This window comes from Taurulus bubalis (assembly GCF_910589615.1).
Source record: "Taurulus bubalis genome assembly, chromosome: 4".
Lineage (NCBI taxonomy): Eukaryota > Metazoa > Chordata > Actinopteri > Perciformes > Cottidae > Taurulus > Taurulus bubalis.
The window spans coordinates 33,814,076-33,835,714 of NC_136592.1; the positions used below are offsets into that span (position 1 = coordinate 33,814,076).

The window sequence follows — 21,639 nt, forward strand, 5'->3', positions numbered from 1 at the left end:
GCTGCTTGCGTCTGCGTGCGTGGTTCACAGCAGAGCGACCACGTGTGGCCCCGAGAGGACATGCGCGCGAGAGAGCGCGCGAGAGCCCCGCCCCCTGAAGGCAGACTCGTGCTGCCTTCAGGGGTCCTCGTCAAAGACGGAACTATTTGTTTATTAATCAATTCATTCATTCATTCATTATATACACACACACACACACACACACACACACTCACACACACACACACACACACACACACACACACACACACACACACTTAAACATATTATATATGTACATACATATATTAATATATACACATACATATATTAATATAAACAATACATTAAATACATTAATATATGTAAATTAATATATATATATATATATATATATATGCACACACTTAAAAATATTATCTATACATAAATATATTAATATATACTCATACATATTAATATATACAAATTAATATATATATATATACATATATATATATATTAATATATATATATATATATATATATATATATATATATATATATATATATATATATACACACATATTTTTGCTGCCTTTTTGCCCTCATTAGATAGATAGTTCAGATGGACTAGAAAGGGGACAACATGCTTCTCATACTTTACTAAACAACAACAACTTATTCAGTTCTTACTTACTTAAAATGTTCGAGCATTATTTGAAAGATTTAATCTTTCATCAGTCTTCCTAGTTTATTTGTGTTGCCTCCTCTCACAAAGTATTGAAACTGTGTACCATGACAACAGTATTCACTGCAGGCTTTTCCCTATTGGATGCAGCTAATTCCTTCCCATCACTCACGGTACCTCCAGTCCCTCCCGGCTCGTTTTAATCACTCCACACGCCTCCGCCTCCGTCCCAGAGGAATGACAATGATCAACCCACACATGCCGATTCCTAACTTAAATGCAGAAGCTCATGCCTCACTTCCACACATTTCAAATCCGTATTGTGTGTGTGTGTGTGTGTGTGTGTGTGTGTGTGTGTGTGTGTGTGTGTTCATACTGTGTGCTTTGCTACACAGTATGGACAAGGTTCAGCCCTCTTGTTCCTTTCATCTGTAGCATTACATGCAGGTCGCTTGGTGGCCAGGAAGACTTTAATCAGACATCAAGTTAGTGAGGATGTGAGGAGTAAATCAAGAGACGCAACTTGGTGTCATCCTCCTCAGCACGTAGATATCTAATATTCTATTCCAAGAATCAAACCGTGTAACTTAAAATACAGTGATTATCAGGTGCGTATTATGTGTGATGATGTGAAACTGATTAATTCCCTGGTGGCTAATCACTGCCGTTTGTCATGACTATCTATCAAAATACTGGTGGTTATAGGTGTCGGCTGCTTCCACAACAAGCTGCATCCTTACAGTGAATATCAGATGTTGAATGCATCACCTGGCTATGAAGGTCAGCCGCTGCTTCTCCTCAGTCTGCACCGTCACCTCATCTCGGTGCTCTTTGTAGTTCTTTCTTTCTTTATCTCTCAGAACACGCACTCAAGCATTTCACTTCAACTTGATTTTGGTTCACTTTAGCAGATCAACTTTCTTTACTTTTTTTGTAAGAGCACTTGAACGCATCAACTAACACACTTCTCTACTGTTTTTTCATGAAGTCGCAAAACTGTTGCGGACCTTTAACATGTCAGTGTGCAAAGTATGCCGAGTCTCTAAAACACATGCGTTTCCAGTTCCTAGAAGTAATGACAATAGCCATGAGAGTCCAAAGAGTTTATATAAAGGAAGGGTTGAACTTCACACTGCAATGCTGAAAAATAAATAAAAAGAATCGATGCGATGTCTCCCTCTGCTGGTAGACGTGTATCACTACACGCGTCGCTCACTTATGACGTGTCTCACGCGTGTTCCCCGGCATGGTGACCTCCGTGGGCTGTAAATACAGCCGCAGCTTCTGGGAATGAACACGAGCGAACTGTCAGTAAATATTCACTTTGAGTCGATTATATTTATTATATTATTTTGAATAACTACAGCTGTCATTTTCCTTTGTTTTTTACACCTGCTTTGAATTCACTGATGGGATGTCAGAGAGGAGTTTTACTCTGCGTTCACGCGGTTTGTGTATAACCTGAAGTAATGGCCGTGAAAACGCTCCTGCTCGTGCACCGGCTGCTGAGGACGAGCACATCCGGTCAGCCGTGCCTCCGCAGCAGGGACGTGCTCCGTGAATGCAGAAGGGGGGCGAGGACTCTCTCAACCTTCCCCGTGAAGAGGAGCGAGAGCCAGGGCGGCGGCTGGGACGCCTCCCCGGCCCCGGCCCCGGGCAGCGGGCAGGCGGCGCCGCCCAGGGCGAGGCGGCCCCTGTCCCCGCTGGAGAGGCTCAGCCGCCTGCTGCCCCAGGACGCGCTGAGCCCCGAGGTGTCGCGGCTGAGGGACCCGGAAGAAGACGCGAGCGTTGCGGCGTCGGGCACGCAAGGCGAGGAGGCTCACGGGGCGACCCCGGAGGAGGGCGACCGGCCCCAGGCGAGCGCGTCGGCCGCGCTCCCCGGGGAGAGCTCGCTCGCGTTCGGGGAGCTGCTCGTCGCCGAGCACCGCAAGAAGGGCCGGGTGGAGTTCAGGAAGATGCTCGAGCTCCGGGCGGGGGCGCTCCTGCAGAGCAACTGGGGGGTGGTCGCGCACGACGACGTGGCCGGACGTCCCGCGGGCCGCTTTCTGAAGACCAGCAGGGGCGTGCGCTTCCTGGTGCGCCGGGCCAGCCTGGAGGACTACGTGCTGTACATGAAGAGGGGCCCGGCCATCGCCTACCCTAAGGTTTGGGGGTTGGCATTGTGTGCACGGTCCCACGTGACCTCCCGTGGCTCTTCCTGATTGTTTTGTGTGACTCTCGTTCCCCCAGGACGCAAGCGCAATGCTCATGATGATGGACGTCACCGAGGGAGACCGCGTGCTGGAGGCGGGGTCCGGGTCCGGAGCCATGTCTCTGTTCCTGTCCAGAGCAGGTGTGTGCCCCCCAGACTCCGTCCTGGTCCCACTGACCGTCGCTTATGATGATGACGATGTTGTTGTTGCCCCCAGTCGGCTGTAAGGGCAGCGTGCTGAGCGTGGAGGTCAGGGAGGACCACCACAGGAGGGCGGTCCTCAACTACAGGCGCTGGAGGGAGTCGTGGAGCCTGCGGCGAGGCGAGGAGTGGCCCGACAACGTCCAGTTTCACACCGGGGACCTCTGCGAGGCTTCGCCGCTCCTCGCCACTCAGGGATTCCACGCGGTCAGTGTCCGGCAACACCCGATTATGTGTTTCATTCAAAAGTCAGTGGAACTGGATACATATGTACCCTCCGCTCATCCATCGCACGGCTTCTCTGCGTTGCAGGTGGCCCTCGACCTGATCCACCCTCACCTGGTCCTGCCCGCCGTGGTTCCCCGTCTGCACCCCGGGGCCGTGTGTGCCGTCTACCTCGCCAAGTGTGTACATCTCCACCTTTCAGAACACAGCCCCCCCCCCCCCAAGAAAGACACAAACCTGTGGCGTCTAGTAGTTTGGACATATAGGGGAAATATGCTTAACCCGCAGTCCTCCAGAGTTGTCCGATACCACTCTCGTATCCGTTCATTTCATTCAGTTTTAAAGGGACGAGGTGCGGCCCCCACCTCATGTCCCGAGTTGTCATTTCCTCCCTCTCATCTGGTTAAAATGTTATTGTAGGTCTGAACAACTTTCATTTATAAAAAGATTAGTCTTTTCTTCATCTTTTATTATGGATACAGTTAGTCAGAGTCTGTCAGCAGCAACCGTTTTTATAAACAATCATTTATCATTATTTCCATTCAGTTTCAGAGACCGTTCATTCCTGAGTGTTGGGTTTGATGAGCGATGACTCAGAATACTCAAATACTTCGTAAACAAGACAAACGCATTCAACCAGTAGAAATTGGTCCTTATAATCAGGACACAGTATAAATACCACACTGTATACTCACTGCAGTTGGTTGAACAGGAAAAGACTGGTCTTTATTAGCATAAGTACAGTGATTAAAAGTCTCCAGCTATTAAAGCCGACTGACAGCGGATCCAGAAAGACGTTTTTTAACCTTCTGACAGGCAGGCTAGCTGTTTCCAGTCTTTGTGCTAAGCTAAGCTAGCCAGCAGCTGATTCCAGCTCCATACTTCTCTGCAAGTAGGCAAATAAGTGTGTCCCAACGTGTCAGGCTATCCTTTCAAAGTCTTGACATGATAATGAGACCTTGTACTCAAGCCGAGGCAGCCTGACGTGACTTTGACCTCTGCGTCACCCAGCATCACACAGGTCGTCGACCTGCTGGAGGGGCTCCGGTGTCTGCCGCTGCCCCTGCTGTGCGAACGCATCGTCGAGGTCCCGGCCCGAGACTGGGTGGTGGCCCCGGCCCTTCAGAAGGACGGGAGCTACTGCGTCAGGAAAGCTCCCGTCCTGGACCCGGAGCGGAGGGGGAAGGAGGCCGGCAGAGGTGATTGTAAAGCGCTGCGACCAAAGTGCCCGTACACGGATGTTTCAGAGCATTTTAATAATGTTTTGTTACCGTCACATTGCAGAGGAGACGGGCGCAGAGGGACACCCGGCCTTCGGCAGTGTTCCCTACATCGCCAGACCTCATCCCGAACAGATGAGCCACACGGGTCTGTGTGTGCGTGTGCGTGTGTGTGTGTGTGTGTGTGTGTGCGTGTGCGTGTGTGTGTGTGTTCGCTCATCTTCTGCGTTTCCTTTTTTTTTTCCTCAGCATTCCTGGTGAAACTGAGGAAGTGTGTGCAGTAGACCCTTTGGCCCGGAAGGAACCAAAAACGTTATTATTGTAAATTATTTGATAAATAAAAGTAAAAATGTTTACCGTTTTTAAAAGAGTCTCATCTTGTAAATGCTCCGTTCCCGTGATGAAACTTAAGTGCAGCATAGGCTCTCAAAAAGACAAGATTCTTTTTGCTCATGCCTTTATTCAAAGCTCAAGGCCGTGTCGGATCATTAAACACATCGGCAACAACACTAAAAACACCATCCCAGCATGTGACGGACTACATAACTTTGATTCATTTATTTTCACACAAATAAGTGGTTGGAAAAAAAAAAACAGAAGTGCATCTGTACATGAATGAATAAATAAATAAATACCAAGAACTCAGTGCAGGTTAAACAACAATCCTAGAGTAATGATGTATATGGAATGACATGAGCTTTATTCTCAAAACACGCTAACTTTTACTTAACTTTGTTTGGACAGGTTCAAGTCGCATAAAAATAATAAATAAAGCGGTAAAGTTTTCAGACCTTTACTTCAGGGTGAAAGTGGCATGAGAGGAGCGACTCGCCCGGCGCTCTACTCCTCACTGATCCAGTCCATGGAGGGGTCGTACGAGGAGCCACCGGAGGACTCGTCCCCTGAGGAAAGACACAGTTTAGTGGATCTATGTGGGAAAAGACCTCAGGAATCTTATTCTACACCAAGTCTAATACCAATACTGCTCTCTATCAGATTGTTTCAGCAGAAATAGCAGGTTTAAACAGAATGTGGACTATTTTTGACTGGACAGATTAAATGCATCTTATTTATTTTGTTATAAATACAGAATTTCGAGTACATTACAAGTATTAAGACTTTTGTTATACATGTGCAAATCTGACCTCGGTGCAGACTAATCCTGGCACACACTGATCTTTAGCGCCCTCCAGTGGAGGGTACGGACGCCAGGGTTGGAGGCAAAACCCCAGATGTATTTCTTTGAGTAGCAACTGATCACACACGGACAATTAACTGCGTCGTTGTTTGATAATTGCTAATAAATCGGAAAATTTGCGTAGGGGCAATAAAGACGACCTCCTGAATATTCAAGTCGGTATCACAGGACATACAGCGCCACCTTTATATAGCTGCTGGCCCTCGAGGCGTTTACTTTAAAACTCATGTTTAACCTAAACTCCAGCAGCAAGGATTTCATTAACATGCACGATGATTGTGGATGCTAGGCCTACTGTATACAATGTGTGGCACACAGCATATGCAACATAAATAATAAGAAAAGAAAGCAGGTAGTGAGTAGGAGGTACTAGTTTATCTGCAATTGTTTCTATATTTCAATCTTTGGTTCAAAGTTGCTGATGGAGTTTATGATCATCTCTGCCTTTTGGGGAACCTGATACCTACTGGGAACCTGCGCAGCACTACAGCAGAAGGAATGCTGCGTGTGGATTTCCGTCTCCACCACCTTCCTGCGACAGGCGGCGGCCCGGGGCGGCGTGACCTCCAGGCTCAGTGCGGAGGTGAAGGGGTGGGGCGAGGCGGGGTCCGGGGTGTGCGCAGAGGAGCCTCCGGAGGGCGAAGCGGAGGAGCACCGGTCCGACGCGCCGCCCCGCTGACAGAGCGGACAGGAGACCGGCGGGGCCAGGGGCCCGCGGGGGATGCGAATGCGGGCCCCGTACTGCCGCCGGGCGCCGCTGTGGTGCTCCGACCGCTCTCGCTGCCACACGGTGTGAGAGGACACAATGGCCATCACCTGAAAGGACAAAGAAAGGGAGACGCAGACCCAGAAATACATGAATACAGCTCACTCATAAAAAAAACCCAACAACAACAGAGATGGAACTTCTGGCGGTAATCTAAAACCATAAAAACTGCACTGCGCAGCAGAAAACTAGACCCTTAAAGAGTCAGAGAGACATCCTTCATCATTCGCACCTCTTCGCAGCAGCGCCGGCTGACAGCAGCCCTGTACTCCACGCGGACCCACAGCTCGTCTCGCTGCTTGAGGAAGCGGGGAAACTGCTTCTTCCAGTTCTTGCCCAGCGCCCATGGAAAGATCTCGTACTTGCTCTCCTCCTCATCCTCCTCCATGGTGTTGGCAAGATACCTAGCGAGGGAGCGCACACATCAAAAGGAAGGGGTTACAGCGTGCCCAGTGGGGGGTAGGGCACTTTTCTACAAGGATAACGAGATACAACATAGAGATTTTACTATATGTATTGTTTTGTTCAAACTTACAGTGCAATGAAAAAATTCTTCCTGGTGTATTCGGCGATGGTGAAGCGCGCCCTTTTGAAGTACACGAAGGTCATGGCCAGAAGGTACTGAAGCGTTAGGGAGGACAGTGATTTAAGCAGCGTTTAACTCTCCATGTACCATTTATTAGTGGTAGTGTATTTACTGCACAGTTTACTTTGTCAGTCATTTTACAGCAACAGTCCATCCACAGAAAGTCGTGGATCATGTCGTCGTCTGTAACCGAAACACACATACAATTTATCATTTATCAATCAAATGACATTTCATACGAATCCCTTTGATTGCCACCGAATTGAAAAAGGAAAAACAGTTCACACCAAAAAGTCTGAAGAAGGACGCCATTTCCTGCCGCTGGATGATGATGGTCGGGGCTACGGTCGTGTTGGCTCGGTACCCCTCGACCCGCGGGCCCGGCTGGCTCCTGCTCGGCGGGCCCGGCTGGCCCTTGCTCGGCGGGCCCGGCTGGCCCTTGCTCGGCGGGCCCGGCTGGCCCTTGCTCGGCGGGCCCGGCTGGCCCTTGCTCGGCGGGCCCGGCTGGCCCTTGCTCGGCGGGCCCGGCTGGCCCTTGCTCGGCGGGCCCGGGGCGTCCTGGCCGTTGGCCCGTTTGAGCCGGAGGCCTCGCCGGGTTAGGAGCGGGATCGAGCCGCCGGGCTTCACGCCAGCGGCCGTGGAGGAAGAGGCCTGGCAGCGGTTGTGCTTCATCATGCTTTTAGGGCTGGGTCATGCGCAGTGGGGGGTCTAAGAGGAAACGTAATGGAGAGTTTTGAAGTTAAATAACTAATGTAAAACCACAAACAGCATTACTTTCTAGTGCTTTTTCAGTACACACAAAACGCAATTAGCTAGTTTTAAGCTAGTACCTGAATATCCATCCGAATACATCTCAATGTCAACCAGTCACGAAGCTAAGCTAGCGGACAGCTCTGAAGCTAAGCTAGCGGACAGCTCTGAAGCTAAGCTAGCGGACAGCTCTGAAGCTAAGCTAGCGGACAGCTCTGAAGCTAAGCTAGCGGACAGCTCTGAAACTAAGCTAGCGGACAGCTCTGAAACTAAGCTAGCGGACAGCTCTGAAGCTAAGCTAGCGGACAGCTCTGAAACTAAGCTAGCGGACAGCTCTGAAGCTAAGCTAGCGGACAGCTCTGAAACTAAGCTAGCGGACAGCTCTGAAACTAAGCTAGCGGACAGCTCTGAAGCTAAGCTAGCGGACAGCTCTGAAACTAAGCTAGCGGACAGCTCTGAAACTAAGCTAGCGGACAGCTCTGAAACTAATGTTGACGTTATTGGCGAACTTATTCTGGCGAAAATAAATAAATAAAAACGTAGTCAAGTTAACTTTGAGTTAGCCGAGTCCTCACCTGTGTGGTGGTCCGTTGCTTCAGTGGATGAGCAGAGGAAGCTGCTTCTTGTTTAAGTTTCTCAGAAGAAACAAGAAAAACGGTCAAAAATCGCCGGGTTTCGGTGTTACGGACACCAGCGACACACCGGGCAGAGCCGCGGGACACTGCCCTGTGAACGGGAGAAACCGAGAAGAACGAATAAAAAGTACTGCTGTTAAAACCAGAACCAGAACCGGGAATCACGCAGTCAGGAGATGGAGGAGACGGGAGGTCACCTGCACGCGGGACAAGAGACCAATCTTCTTCCTCTTCTTCTTCCTCTTCGTCCTCTTCTTCTTCCTCTTCCTCTTCTTCTTCCTCTTCGTCCTCTTCTTCTTCCTCTTCCCCTTCTTCTTCTTCCACTTCCTCTTCCTCTTCTTCTTCCTCTTCGTCTTCTTCCTCTTCTTCTTCCTCTTCCTCTTCTTCTTCCTCTTCGTCCTCTTCTTCTTCCTCTTCCCCTTCTTCTTCTTCCACTTCCTCTTCCTCTTCTTCTTCCTCTTCGTCTTCTTCCTCTTCTTCTTCCTCTTCTTCTTCCTCTTCGTCCTCTTCTTCTTCCTCTTCCCCTTCTTCTTCTTCCACTTCCTCTTCCTCTTCTTCTTCCTCTTCGTCTTCTTCCTCTTCTTCTTCCTCTTCCTCTTCTTCTTCCTCTTCGTCCTCTTCTTCTTCCTCTTCCCCTTCTTCTTCTTCCACTTCCTCTTCCTCTTCTTCTTCCTCTTCGTCTTCTTCCTCTTCTTCTTCCTCTTCGTCTTCCTCTTCTTCTTCCTCTTCGTCTTCCTCTTCTTCCTCTTCTTCTTCCACTTCCTCTTCCTCTTCTCCTTCCTCTTCTTCTTCTTCCTCTTCCTCTTCTTCTTCTTCCTCTTTGTCTTCCTCTTCTTCTTCCCCTTCCTCTTCTTCCTCTTTGTCTTCTTCTTCCTCTTCTTCCTCTTCCTCTTCTTCTTCCTCTTCCTCTTCTTCCCCTTCTTCTTCCTCTTCTTCTCCTTCCTCTTCTTCCTCTTCTTCTTCCTCTTCCCCTTCTTCCCCTTCCTCTTCTTCCTCTTCTTCCTCTTCTTCTTCCTCTTCTTCTCCTTCCTCTTCTTCCTCTTCTTCTTCTTCTTCCCCTTCTTCCCCTTCCTCTTCTTCCTCTTCTTTTTCTCCTTCCTCTTCTTCTCCTTCCTCTTCTTCTTCTTCCTCTTTGTCTTCTTCCTCTTCTTCTTCTCCTTCCTCTTCTTCTTCTTCCTCTTCCCCTTCTTCCTCTTCCTCTTCCTCTTCTTCTTCTTCTTTGGAAAATAATGGCAACTCCTCCATCCTGTATTTTTTTTAAATATATTAAACATGTAGAAATACAGTTTGAGATAATAAGATGACGATAAAACAATAAATGGAACATACTTTTGCAAATATATATTTTTTCAAATCATTATTGAAAACGTTGTTCTTCCCATAGAGATCTGAATTTGAATATGCCAAATTCAGTTTAGTTTGACTAGGGCTGCAACAACGAATCGATAAAATCGATAAAAATCGATTAGCCTTAGCCAACAACGTGACGTCGTGGTCATAAGAGACCCAGAATGAAAGCGTTTAAGGAAGAGGACGCTCTATATGGAGCAGTACAGCTTCCCTCTGTCCAGTATTTCACACATATTGATAAAGCAGGGTATGTAAATGCAGCCTCTGGAGGGATCAATTACAGTAAAAAGGGCTCACATTTGGCAGATGTAAAGCATACATGTGTATGTTTTTAGTGTTAGTCCATTTTGTTGTTTTAATGAACAGCTCAGGGATGTTCAAGGAGCAACCTGTTGGTGCTTTCTGAAGATGTTTTGCACTGTCACTTCTGTTTTTGAATAAAGGGTTGGAAATGAACGCTTTTTTGATAAAAACATTTTTTTATCCGATTCATCGATTAATCGAAAAAATAATCAACCGATTAATCGATTGTTAAAATAATCGTTAGTTGCAGCCCTAAGTTTGACTTTACCCATAGTTCTGCTATTCACAATGCATACACATGTTGTTGAAATGTAATGTAGTGTAATGTAATATAATGTAATGTGTGGGAAACACCGGTTGGACTGATTTATTTAACATTTCATAGCTCATATCCTTATGCTTAGTATTGCATAGAGCAGGGTGCCCACGAGCTACTTTTAAAACTGCATGAACCCTTATGACACAATACACTTCTGTACATGTTTGGCCCTGACATGTTACTCTGATGTCTTCACTGAGTGAACAGCAGACAGTAGCTGCTGCTCAGCCTCAGGCAGACTATTGTCATCATCATGCTGTTTGGACTTCATGTGGGAAAAGGCTGACTCTAGGGCTGCAACTAACGATTATTTTCATAATCTATCGACTATTTTTTCGATTAATCGACTAATCTAATGACTATTTCCCATAGCAAATTAAAATAATGACTCAAAATGTTGGAATTTGAACTTAAAATGTATGTGAGTAACAAGATCTGAACATCAGAACATCATCATAACTAATACATCCATCCATCCATCCATTATCGGCCGCTTATCCGGGGTCGGGTCGCGGTGGCAGCAGGTTCAGCAGGCCGACCCAGGCTTCCCTCTCACCCGCAACACTTTCCAGCTCATTCTGGAGGATCCCGAGGCGTTCCAAGGCCAGCCGGGAGATATAATCCCTCCAGCGTGTCCTCGGTCAGATTCAAGACGAGCAGTGCGGATTCCGTCCCGGTCGTGGAACAGTGGACCAGCTCTTTACCCTCAAAGACTACTGGAGGGGTCCTGGGAGTTTGCCCAACCAGTCTACATGTGCTTTGTGGACCTGGAGAAGGCTTTCGACCGGGTCCCTTGGGGGTTTTTGTGGGGGGTGCTGCGGGAGTATGGGGTGCCGGACCCGTTGGCACGGGCCATCCGGTCTTTGTACGCCTGCAGTAGGAGCTGTGTTCGTATCCTCGGTAATAAGTCAGACACGTTCCCGGTGGGTGTTGGCCTCCGCCAGGGCTGCCCTTCATCACCGGTCCTGTTCGTGACCTTCATGGACAGGATATCTAGGCGCAGCCAGGGGGCGGAGAGGATCCGGTTCGGGAGTCTCGGGATCGCCTCTCTGCTGTTCGCGGATGATGTGGTCCTGTTTGCCTCCTCGGACCGTGACCTCCAGCATTCACTGGGGCGTTTTGCAGCCGAGTGTGAAGCGGCAGGGATGAGAGTTAGTGCCTCCAAATCTGAGGCCATGGTGCTCTGCTGGAAACCGGTGGATTGCTCCCTCCAGGTGGGGACAAACTGCCTACCCCAAGCGAAGGAGTTCAAGTATCTCGGGGTCTTGTTCACGAGTGAGGGTAAGGTGGAGCGGGAGATCGACAGACGGATCGGTGCGGCTGCAGCAGTAAAACAGGCGCTGTACCGGTCCGTCCTGGTGAAGAGGAGCTGAGCCGGAAGGCGAAGCTCTCCATTTACTGGTCGGTCTACGTTCCAACCCTCACCTATGGCCACAAACTCTGGGTCGTGACCGAAAGAACGAGATCTCGGATACAAGCGGCCAAAATGAGCTTCCTCCGCAGGGTGGCCGGGCTCACCCTTAGAGATAGGGTAAGGAGCTCGGACATCAGGAGGAGCTTGGAGTCGAGTCGCTGCTCCTTCGTGTCGAAAGGAGTCAGCTGAGGTGGTTCAGCATCTAGTCAGGATGCCTCCTGGACGCCTCCCATTAGAGGTTTTCCAGGCACGTCCAACTGGTAGGAGACCCCGGGGAAGACCAAGGACACGCATAACTAATACATTAAATAGTAATACAAATTAAAGTGCAAATATGCTTTAAAAGTAAAGAAAAGGTACACATAAAGTTTTAAAGTAACTCAAAATAGCAATCAAGCCTCTGAAAGTGCAACGTAAATAAATAATAACTGGGCTGCAAGTCACATTCAAGTATCAGTAAAAAAATAGTCCATCCTACCCGACAATTAAAGTGCAAGGGTTAAAAAGTAAATCAAAATGACTTATTGCAGTCCCACATCTGGCTGCTCCTTCAGGGGAACACACACTTCACACACGTTTTAAATTGTAATGCAGAAGCGTGAACATATTGACTGCTCTTGGTTGTACTCTGCATGTTTAACAACATGGAGAAACTCCTGTATCTCTGGACAGAGCTCTATAAGCCGTCTCACGTCAGTGTGTAGAAGTCAGAGTGGCCGTAGTCCTTCTCCAGATGCGCACACAACAGTGATCTTCGTTGCCACATCCATGATCTCTTTCATGTTGAGCGTTGTAGCGCATAATGCTTGTTGGTGTGTTATGCAGTGGTAATTAAGGAAGTCGAGGAAAACATCGTCCTCCGTGCATTTGGCAATACATCCATTCAAGCTGCCGACCATCGCGGGCGCAGCGTTCCTGGTGATTGACATTACTTTTCACACTGGGAACTGGGTTTTGTCGATAAAGTTATTATTTTTTTTTAATGGCATGTGATCTCCCGATCGACGTATTGGGCTTAGAGGAACAAGACAGGCGGTCAGGGAATTGTGAACATGTGATCTGTGTGCTGATGACTGAGCAGAGTTTGATAGCAGAGGGGATAACTGGTTATTTGTATTATTACTGTAATCAAATGCATTACATTGTGACTTGACAGAGATTACAGGGATTAAATAAAGGTGCATATGTGACCATACATAGATATTTTAAAAGTAACCACATAAGAAGGATTTAAAATATATTCACGAATTAATTAATTGACATTAAATGACATTCTATCTTAATTGCATCATGTTTAAGTGTACATTGTTGTCATTCCGATCAAACCATAAAGCTCAGTCTTCTAAATATATATATATTATTTGTTTCCTGTTCATTTGAATTTATTTGTGTCATTTTCTTTTAAAATCTATTTGATTGTTTTTCTGTTTTTGCAAAAGAAAAGAAATACCCCTCGAGCTAAATAGGGAGATATTGTTTTGCCGACTATAAAAAGCCACCTGAGGCCAACTCTCCTTACGCAAATGAGCTTATAGTCTTACAAGGAGGTGAGTTTTGCATGCTTTAACGTGGCATATGTGCATGCCGAGGAGTTCACTGAAAGCCTCGCTAATCCTTTCAGCTGCTTGTGTAAGGTAGAGAGGGATGTGTTTGAGAGCACGCTACAAGGGCCTTTTTTTTTAAACATGGGCATCGAGCGGTGGATTTATTTTGCCTATCTATGACAGATGAGAGACTCGTAAAATGGATGTATCAAGGTTTTGTTTTGGCAGCATCCTTGTGAGGAGGGATTTCATCAGACTTGACGGTCTCAGCCATCTGAAACTGACAGATACAGCAGGTGGCTAAGGACCGTGGCTATTCTTTCCACTGCTGTGTCTCAAAGAAGACCCAAGAAATCAGCTTGTATTTGAAGACAGCCAAAATGGGTTGCTCACCATCCAAAGGCAATCATTTTGGGACTCTGGATCCCATGAGGAAGAGCAGAATGCTTCCCCCTGCACCTCAAGGAACCCCCAGAGATTCCCATTTTGAAGATGGAGAGAATCGTAATTCAACGGGATCAACGGATGGGGATACAAAGGAGATGAAGGCAGCTGGACAAAGCCAGGTATTTCAGAAAGAGGCTCATTTGACACTACAGAAAAATAGATATGTAACTGAGCTAGTCCCTGAAGCAGTAAATGTGGATAAACTGGGGAGTCAAGGAATGGACAACAACACAGTTTCTAAGAGAAAAGACAAAAACGTTGACATGCAGGAGGTGGCAGAAAAGAAGCCTGGCAGAAAACCAAAAAAAAATACCAGAGGTATTAAGGGGCTTAAAAAGAAAGACAAGGACAAAGACAAACCACCAGAAGAGAAAGTGGACTTCCCTGAACCTTTGGTCAAGGCTCACCAAGCTGCTTATGCCTTTTTGAATCCTAGCATAAACAAATATGACGTTTTACTGGGACTTCTAGAACAAGCAACCCAAACACAGGATTCTGTGCAGACCATGGTTGCTTTCATGGCTCTACGCTATGAGGAAATGATTCAGGGACTGGAGGAGATGGTAGACGAGGGAGAACACGTTTTAAAAGAAAATGGAGAACATCTTGCTTGGCCAAGTCAAATGAAAAACCTCTCATCTTCTCCACCTTTGAAGACTGGCTCTGCTAATTTTGAGCCCCCGCCGGATTTGTTGCAGCAGCTGCTTCAGTACACCACACAGAGAATGAGAAATGTGAGCCAGACTGTTGCCGGAATTGGGGAGTGTGCGTTGGAGGAGGCAGTGGAATACTTTGCCTCTGTCTCCGAGCTTTTAGAGGAGAAATTGAAAGTCAAACGTGCAGTAGAGAAGAGGCTAATGCAACTCTTAACTCGAATAGAAATGGCCTCTATGCGCAAGCCTGGGCCAGAGGATTCTGCTCTCTTGAGTGAGGACAGTGGTATTGGGGCGGAGAGCGAATCCCTTGCTGGATCTGAAAGACGCCATAGACGAGAGAGTTGTGCGTCCACTGGGACAAATAGAACTACACCTGTCAGTCCTATGGGATACACTTCCATGAACATTAGGCAAGGCGTATCAAGACACAAGCTTGCAAGTCAAATAAGTCCAAGTGTGTCCCTCACCTCACTCAACTCATTAGGTTCCACAAGTACCATAATGGCCAGTTACCATAGAGACTCATTGTTAGGATCAGTCTCCTTGGATTATGGGGAAGAAGACGACATTGACGATGAGGAGGAGGAGGAGAGGGATAGAGGCTTGGAAGATGTAGGGATTAGAAAGCGATCAAATTCTTCAACTGTCGACCGTGAACAACAACATCCACGCCGCTTGGCCCCAAAGCGCATAGAGAATCCTCAAAATGTCGAAATGACTCTCAAAATGAAAAATGCTATTAGTGGTAGGATACAGTTTGTCCCATCACAGGATGCTAGTGCCAAAATAAAGTTAGGTGGCAGCCCAAAAACCAATAGACGGCAATGGATGGAGGAGGAGGAACGTCCTCCGAGGAGGCCTCAAACAACAGCACCTTTTCGGAAGGCAGTGGTAAAAAAGACTGCAGTGGCTAGAGAGCGACGTTCCCAGTCAGCAGAATCCCTGCGGAGCAAAGGTGAAGATCCTACTCTGCTTGAACTAGAGAGGACCCAGAAGGATTTAAACCAGAGGCTGCAAAGGATGAGTAAAAGCAAGGCAGGTGGGAACATGAAGACTGCTCCATCAAAACAAAATCAAGGAACCTCACCAGCACAATCTCCAGCAATTCATCGCAAAAATCCCTCACTACAGAAGAACAGCAATCCCCAACCACTTGATGAAAAAGCAGGTCTTACAAGGTGCAACAGTAAAAAACGGGAGGTAGCTACTGCTGTGGAAGATGATAAACCTATGGACAAGAAAACATCCAAGGGTCCAATAAAAGCCACCCCACCTCCTAGTCCTCCTTCATCACCACGACCACCTTCCGGCCTTTACAGAGGCAGGAACTCAGTCAAAAGACTGATCAATACGTTCAGTCAAGGAATAGAGGATCTAGAAGGTCTTCAAGTTCTGGGGCCCCTCAGAGGAGTGCGGAAGTGTGGTGTTCCTGTGCTACCTGGTTTAGGGAATATGGAAGCCGTGCTTAGTAGTGGGATAACAAGCTGTAGACCTGAAACCAACGATTTTGATCTGGATAGTCTTCCTCCGCCTCCGCTGGAAGTATTAATGGACAATTCTTTTGAAAGTGCCCAGAATCTTTTCACTGGTGTAGCAGATGAAGGGGCAACAAACCCCGGAAAATCTCCTTCATTAAAAAGGGCTGCAGTATCACAACGACTGAGGGCCTCAGTTCAGTCAGTGACAGTGCTGCCAAGTAAAGGAGGCCTGCCACAAGCTTCCAAGGTCATTTCCCTGCCTAGAGCGAATCAAGAACACACATCTGCTCCGTCAAAGGTCAATCAACCAGACGTCCAACTGGAGGCAGACACAGGGAAGGGAAATGATTCCTTGTACCAGCCAGACAGAAAGAGTATACACCTAAGACACTCTTCAGACATACAGAGATCGTCAAAGAGTTACGTATCAACAAATCCATCTGCCAGTCAAGGAGAATCAGCAGACATACAAGATGGTGGCAACTTTTCAGTGCCTGGATGTAACACCACAGTCTCTACAGTGCCTCCTCCTTCTGTGGTCAGGAGCCAACCACCTTCCACACCACCTGTAAATAGGGGGCGAATGTTACCCTCTACACCTTCTACACCGAGCAGTCTACATCGAAGACTTCCTAGTCCCCAGCACTGCAAAAGGCAACCTACTCCACCTTCTTCAGCTAGCCCCCCTGTTAACAGGAAACTCCCCACACCAGTAGCAGTTCAAGGAAGGCTCCCCAGCCCACCGGTCACAAAGCAGAATATTTCAAATTCAAACTCGCCCTCTTCCTACCCTTTCAAAGCACCGTCTCCACCAGCCTCTCCGAGACTACAAAGATGGTCAAGGGAGAACAGCACGGAAGACTCATCCAGTGCTCAGATGATCAATAACGCACGTTCAGTCTTCTGCCCCGCATCGCCATCACTTTTTGAGGCCCAGCCTTGTCCACCCCAAGCATGGGCCTCTACCGGGGTCTCCTTTCTCTCACGTTCTTGGGGAAGTCGTGGGAGGTTACCTGTATTCGTTCAAGGACCTCGACCCTTCATCCGACGTAGCCAATCAGATCGAAGGCCAAGTCTAATTCTGCCACCAAGATCGCCAGGCATCTCAGTGGCTGAGACTTGTGGGAGTGAGCCAGCAATATGCTCACAGGGGTGAGTGTTTACCATGTTTCTATGTAATTTAATATGGCTTTTCATTCAATCTTTTGTGATGGTTTATTGTACAGGTACCTTCACGTTCCTGTAAATGTAATTACTGTGCTAGTATGGATTTTGTATTAGTTATAAGGAAAATGGAGAACGTCTCTAGTTGCATCAAATACAGTATATTGTTTTGGTATAGAACTGATTTGACAATGCTATTATACTACATTATTAGATTATCATTCAATGACTTTTCATGATTTGGACTTAAAGATGACATGTTTCCAAGATGTAGTGAGAGTACCTTAAGGATAAAAGAGAATATTGAATCATAGAGACATCAGCTATAGAGTATGAAATAAATAAAGCCCATCTTTTTGATCTCCCTGCACTATGAACTTAGCCGACCTCTTCTAGGTTGAATACGGCATTAATCTTAAATGTTGGGCATATTAAGGGTTACGTGTCACAATAGTGTCCAGAAACACCCCCAAACAATCCAATGTTAAACGTGAAAGGCAATTTTTCTAAATCATGGAAGTAGCCTTACATTATTTCTTCCAGAGAGTAAACACACACACACACACACACACACACACACACACACACACACACACACACACACACACACACACACTAATCTTAGTCATACACCCTCCTTGGTTCTAACTGACACAAACCCACCTGGCCCACTTCCCTAATTGATATTGACAACATTCTCCATTCATTCTCATAGGCTGGATGATGAACCAACCAGGGACAGAGAATTATGGGGGAGCCAATCAAACCTCAGAGCTACTCTACGCTCGGCATCGCACCCGGACCTCTGTGTTGTCGGACAGGCCTTGCTCAGAGACTAAAGGGGACCGATGACGTGCCAGTGGGATTATGGATTAGCAGGCTTTAACAAGGATTTAAGACGTGTTTATGCCACCGCAAAGAGAGCAAGAGCAAATTGTATCCACTTTGCTGTGGCAGCGCATCTCCACAATGTTTATGATCAAATGTTGGGTAAAAAGTGTGCGTATTTGCATGCATACTTGAGCATGTGCACTGTCTGCATGCACCATGTACGCATTTCCTTTTTACAATAAATGGAATTCATCAGCTGGTGTAGTAATGAGGCTGCAGGTGCAGGTGTGATTAATCATTCTTCACACAAGGCTGTGAGTTTCCTTTCAGCTGCTCAGGCCAGAGGCTACATCTTCAAAATGCTAATACTGCGTAGCGTCTTGGTGGCTCAATGGTCTGAGGTGTCTGTTTCACCTTCTATTAATTCCCCCAAAATTAATTAAAAACAAATATTATAGTGGGTTATTAAAACATGGAGTAGTCTTGCTCCATTACTCACAGCTAAGCCATCCCTGAATGAGCTGAATGTTTCTTCATCACATCAGTGCCATCATTCCAGGATTTGAATCTCATCAGAGATATGTCTTTGTATTAATCCAATCAATAACGCCATCATCAGTAGTTAAATATGATTGTTATTGACTGTGGTGTAATTCTTTCAGTGAGAGGCCATGTATCTGTGCTGCAAGCTAAAAACAAGGCCAACCTCAATCACTATTTTCAAGAAGTTTTTTTTTCTAACCAATTGTTTTTTTTCTGTTTCATGTTTTTTTTTTTACAATGTGTTTATTAATAAATAACCCTCATACAATCATTCATACTTTTGCATCTTCCATCATACATTTTACTAACAATAATTGTGTCCTTTATTAATGAATTAACAAATTAATCTAAATGTAACTAATGCCTGTTGTACTTGTACCTGTTGTAACTCTTTTGTCATCTGGTTGTTTTTTTAAGCAGTAAAAGAAAACTGAACAACATCTGAGGATAAGATATGGAGACATGACCAAAGCCTGAGGAGACAAGAAATATGTTACAACTCACAAAAACATAAACGCTTTCAAACATGCAGCCGGTTTCAACCGAGTCTCCGTCTGAAAATGAGGAAACAAAGTTCACATTCACAGCGCGGCTCTTCTTCCTGGATAAGCCCCTCCCTCTTCCTCCTGCTCTCAAACACAGCAGCTGCACCCTGTCCACACGTTTCCTCGTTCCCTCCCCTTCAGATCTACACCTTCAGAGATGGGTGTAACCGACATGGTGTGAAGCAATAGAGCTGACGCGCCCCGTTCACTGAACATCACGTGTTGTTCAGATCAAGTCAAAGCAGAGTCGCTTCTCAGGAAGTGAAACTCAGATAGTCGTTGCTACTGAGAGCTGAAATGGCGCAGCAAGGAGTTCAGCTGGATCGGGAAAGCTTCTCTTGTCCCATCTGTCTGGATCTACTGAAGGATCCGGTGACTATTCCCTGTGGACACAGCTACTGCATGAACTGTATTAAAAGCCACTGGGACCAAGAGGACGGTAAGAAACTCCACAGCTGCCCTCAGTGTAGGAAGACCTTTGCACCGAGGCCTGTGCTGCTGAAAAGCACCATGCTGGCAGTTTTAGTGGAGCAGCTGAAGAAGACTGGACTCCAAGCTGCTGCTGCTGATCACTGCTATGCCGGACCTGAAGATGTGGGCTGTGATGTCTGCACTGGGAGGAGACGGAAAGCCTTCAAGTCCTGTCTGGTGTGTCTGGCTTCTTACTGTGAGGAACACCTGCAGCCTCATTATGAAGCGGCTCCATTTAAGAAGCACAAGCTGGTGGAGCCGTCCAAGAAGCTCCAGGAGAACATCTGCTCTCGTCACGACGAGGTGATGAAGATGTTCTGTCGTACTGACCAGCAGTGCATCTGTTACATCTGCTCTGTGGATGACCATAAAGGCCACGACACAGTCTCAGCTGCAGCAGAAAGGACCGAGAGGCAGAGAGAGCTGGAGGGGAGTCGACTAAACATCCAGCAGAGAATCCAGGACAGAGAGAAGGACGTGAAGCTGCTCCATCAGGAGGTGGAGGCCGTCAATCTCTCTGCTGATAAAACAGTGGAGGACAGCGAGAAGATCTTCACCCAGCTGATCCGTCTCCTGGAGAACAGAAGCTCCGATGTGAAGCAGCAGGTCAGATCCCAGCAGAAAAGGGAAGTGAGTCGAGTCAAAGAGCTTCAGGAGAAGCTGGAGCAGGAGATCGCTGAGCTGAAGAGGAAGGACGCTGAGCTGAAGCTGCTCTCACACACAGAGGATCACAACCAGTTCCTACACAACTACCCCTCCCTGTCACCACTCAGAGAGTCTACACACTCCACCGGCATCAACATCCGTCCTCTGAGATACTTTGAGGACGTGGCGGCGGCTGTGTCAGAAGTCAGAGATGAACTGCAGGACGTCCTGAAGGAGAAGTGGACAAACGTCTCACTGGCAGTGACTGAAGTGGACGTTTTACTGTCACCTTCACAAGCAGAGCCCACGACCAGAGCTGGATTCTTAAGGTATTCACGTGAAATCACTCTGGATCCAAACACAGCACACACACGGCTGTTATTATCTGAGGGGAACAGAAAAGCAACATTAATGAGTAAACATCAGTCTTATTCTCGTCACACAGACAGGTTCACTGGTTGGTGTCATCAGGTCCTGAGTAGAGAGAGTCTGACTGGACGTTGTTACTGGGAGGTGGAGAGGAGAGGAACAGGAGCTCATGTATCAGTCTCATACAAGAATATCAGCAGAACAGGGAACAGTCATGAATGTGTGTTTGGATTCAATGACAAATCTTGGGCGTTAAAGTGCGACAAAGAAAGTTCTACATTTATTTACAACAGTATCACAGCTCCCGTCTCTGGTCCTCCGCCCTCCAGAGTAGGAGTGTACCTGGATCACAGCGCAGGTGTTCTGTCCTTCTACAGCGTCTCTGAAACCATGACTCTCCTCCACAGAGTCCAGACCACATTCACTCAGCCTCTCTATGCTGGACTTTGGATTGATCCGCATTATAAAAACACTGCTGAGTTCTGTAAGCTCAACTAGACAGACGTGATTGAAAGAGCAGAGGGTTAAATTCTGTGTTTTAATTCTCAAACTCATTTTGTGTCCATCATAGTTGCCGAGAGCTGACTGTTCTTCACCTGTCAATCAAACATTGTGGGCGGTACTTTGACGTCTCCTTATTGTCCTGTAAATGTTTGACTTTCTTGAGGCGGCGCTCCGTCTGTTTAGTCGTGGAGGCTCTCACTGCTCATGATGCTCTTTGTTTACCTCAACTCATATTTCTCTGCAGGAAAATGTAAACTTCTCTGAGCTCTAAATGTTTTTTTTTTAACTTTTTATTTTGCGTTTTCATCACATCAGAGTCCTCCTTGACATCAAAATAAACAAACATGATAAAGCAGGTACCAAATAGTCAAAGCGGTGGCGTTTAGTGTCGGTAGTCTAAATACGAGTATAAATTCTGACTCTTACATACATGAACATCCAGACTAACAGATGCCCATACACTCACGCAGCAGTCTACACACACACCCGTATGCTCCCTCCTCCATGTCCTCACTTCAACACACACACTCCACCAGGAGGGCTCAGCAAGGGGGGGGGGGGGGGAACGCCCAACCAAGTACAGTTAAATACAATCAAGTAATACATGCATTAAGTACCAAAAATGAAGTAAATAA

General features: G+C 46.9%; 4 protein-coding genes across 4 annotated transcripts; 3 read left to right on the forward strand and 1 right to left on the reverse strand.

Annotated features, from left to right (window-relative positions):
- Positions 1-2,118: 2,118 nt before the first annotated feature.
- On the forward strand, positions 2,119-4,850 carry trmt61b (tRNA methyltransferase 61B; the record flags this gene model as incomplete). Its single annotated transcript, XM_079216847.1, has 7 exons — positions 2,119-2,793; positions 2,879-2,981; positions 3,058-3,248; positions 3,354-3,445; positions 4,278-4,465; positions 4,551-4,634; positions 4,736-4,850. 7 exons carry the CDS (start codon positions 2,119-2,121, stop codon positions 4,768-4,770), a joined length of 1,368 nt encoding a protein of 455 aa, XP_079072973.1. The 3' UTR covers positions 4,771-4,850.
- Positions 4,851-5,326: 476 nt separating this feature from the next.
- On the reverse strand, positions 5,327-7,711 carry spdya (speedy/RINGO cell cycle regulator family member A; the record flags this gene model as incomplete). Its single annotated transcript, XM_079216849.1, has 6 exons — positions 5,327-5,388; positions 6,152-6,500; positions 6,683-6,854; positions 6,986-7,071; positions 7,161-7,219; positions 7,324-7,711. The coding sequence occupies 6 exons, from the start codon at positions 7,709-7,711 to the stop codon at positions 5,327-5,329; spliced, it is 1,116 nt and encodes a 371-aa protein (XP_079072975.1).
- Positions 7,712-13,731: 6,020 nt separating this feature from the next.
- pcare1 (photoreceptor cilium actin regulator 1) lies at positions 13,732-17,935 on the forward strand (the record flags this gene model as incomplete). The annotated part of the gene is made up of 2 exons (XM_079216952.1): positions 13,732-17,084; positions 17,812-17,935. 2 exons carry the CDS (start codon positions 13,732-13,734, stop codon positions 17,933-17,935), a joined length of 3,477 nt encoding a protein of 1,158 aa, XP_079073078.1.
- Positions 17,936-19,297: 1,362 nt separating this feature from the next.
- On the forward strand, positions 19,298-20,998 carry LOC306735390 (tripartite motif-containing protein 16-like; the record flags this gene model as incomplete). The annotated part of the gene is made up of 1 exon (XM_079216850.1): positions 19,298-20,998. The coding sequence occupies exon 1, from the start codon at positions 19,313-19,315 to the stop codon at positions 20,996-20,998; it is 1,686 nt and encodes a 561-aa protein (XP_079072976.1). The 5' UTR covers positions 19,298-19,312.
- Positions 20,999-21,639: the final 641 nt, after the last annotated feature.